Source organism: Agrilus planipennis, unplaced genomic scaffold (genome assembly GCF_000699045.2).
Source record: "Agrilus planipennis isolate EAB-ADULT unplaced genomic scaffold, Apla_2.0 scaffold19, whole genome shotgun sequence".
NCBI lineage: Eukaryota > Metazoa > Arthropoda > Insecta > Coleoptera > Buprestidae > Agrilus > Agrilus planipennis.
In genome coordinates this window covers 1,679,501-1,681,618 of record NW_020438954.1, presented here as the reverse complement: position 1 = coordinate 1,681,618, position 2,118 = coordinate 1,679,501, and the positions used below count along the sequence as shown (strand labels likewise).

At 32.7% G+C, this 2,118-nt stretch overlaps 1 protein-coding gene across 1 annotated transcript in view; it reads left to right on the top strand.

Moving 5' to 3' along the window:
• LOC108743214 (putative defense protein 3) overlaps positions 1–1,827 on the top strand; it is an 8,508-nt gene extending 6,681 nt beyond the window's left edge. Inside the window, exons 2-3 of the mRNA XM_018478695.1 lie at positions 581–794; positions 1,642–1,827. Coding sequence (XP_018334197.1) covers positions 581–794; positions 1,642–1,702 — 275 coding nt within the window. The 3' untranslated portion in view covers positions 1,703–1,827. The remainder of the gene's footprint in view (positions 1–580; positions 795–1,641) is intronic.
• The last annotated feature ends 291 nt before the right edge of the window (positions 1,828–2,118 follow it).

The window sequence follows — 2,118 nt, the reverse complement described above, 5'->3', positions numbered from 1 at the left end:
GTGTGCCCGATCGCATACAAACACACTCGTGCTCGCTACAATAAGTTACATGTTTTAGAATGTTGGCAATGATTAGCTAAGGTTGATGAAGATTTCTCAATTATATATTTCTATTAATAACAATCGCCTGTCGCAATTACTTCATAATAACAAAATAACATGCAAAAAATAACGATACTTCTATGTTAATTATATTAATTTTATTTTTGTATCGTTTAATTTTTTTCATTAAAAGGTACAAGTAGGTAGATACTAATTATTTTGAATGAAACTTAAATTTACCTTTCTTAAAAAAAATTCAGGTAAAAAGTAAAATATATAACTAAAAGCTTCCGTTCTGTAAACTACACTTACAACTGGGTAACCTTGATAAAAATGATTTTTTTTTTTATTATCGTTATAAAGAAAAACAGTTAGGGTGGAATTTTTGATAAAGTCGCATTCTAAATAATATATAAAGAAACTTTATTCTCAAAATCAACTTTTCTTCGAGTTAGAATTTACGTAATGTAGGCCTAAAAGTTTCAGAATGTTGGGGATGATGAGGCGAGTTTGGTGAAAACTTTTCAATTATTTCTAGTAACAATCGCGGGTCGAGAGTACTTTAAGGGCTTCTTCATCCAGGCTAGAGATGCCAGGACAAACGAGTGGATCGGAGACTGGATCGAAACTCCAAACGCGAAGCGTCACCCAGAATGTAGTTCAATAACCCACGCTGACCCCAAACTAAAGCAGCAGGCAACCCTTCTGTGGCAAGCTCCGAAAAATGCTGGTTCCGGACAGGTTTACTTCACGTACGTAAAACAAACTTGTTCCTGAATCCATTATTTCGTTCTTCCTTTTACACTTTTCATGAGTAGGCACCTAATAAAGCTTCCATTCTTTTGTGGAAAGCTTTATTAATAAACAAAATCGAATAAACTTCGACTAAAGGAAATAACTTCGAAGGATAAACAAAAAGAACTCTATAAAAGCGGATGACACTAATTAATATAGTTTTAATTATATACCACTGTCAAATTAAAACGAATTTTATTATATATTTAGCAATATAACTACTCCACCATGTTATACAACAGCAAATTTTATAAATGAGATATAACTACTTTAATATAATATCGAAACTGGATTATACAATTTAGAATGACTAGCTAATAATTTAACTATAATTAATTAATAACTTAATAGTATAATAATAATAATCTTAGCCTTCCTTATTGGGTAATTGGGGAACATAGAAATGGCAGGGAACTATCACAGGGTGAGTGAAGACGGTAAGCCGCTTCACCACCCTGCATCTCCTAATCTTGAATTCGACTCGCGACTCTCAACTTCTTGACTTCACTATTTCTGATTATAATTATAAAAACGGTTGTTAATTGACCTACTAACACGGTAGATAAATAGGTGTTAGCTTGCAGTATTAAATAAACAATTTAGATGTTCCAATTTCGTACCAGTGATCTAGATAAGAATTTACGGTTACCATGTTACTATGTAACATACAAAAATCAGTATGTTTATTAGTTCTTTTATTATACTCAGTGTGGAAACTTGCAATCATTCAACTCATAGCAAAGCGCTAAAAAACTGTAAATGAAGTCTGAGATTTGCTTAACCAGAACCTGTATATTTTTCCAGGGGAACTGTTCTTCGGGACTACTCAACTTTTTGGTCTGAAATCGTTGCCGAGGTAGCGTAAAGTAACATAAAAAATCGTCTTTAACGTGTTTTAGTATTAGATATTGTAAGTATGATGTGTTCAAATACAATCCTTTATTATTATACCTACCCATACATTTTGTAATAAATACACCAATAAACAAAACGTTGGATGGCTACATTTGTATTAATTCATTCGAAATGATGATAAATCTGTGTCAACCTGCGTTCGTCATCAGAAACCATTGTTTGCATAATATACACTAATGGTGTGGGAGAAATTATTCTACAGTTTATAACCATATCGAAACTGTGGGGACAAAATCCTTGATTTCAACGAACATAATCCCTAAAATGGTACACGCGAAATGACAGGGAACATTGGCTCTTCTCATGTGACAGTGTAGTAAATTTTTAAAGCAACAATTGCTTCGTCCTTATCATTTGCAGCGAGCA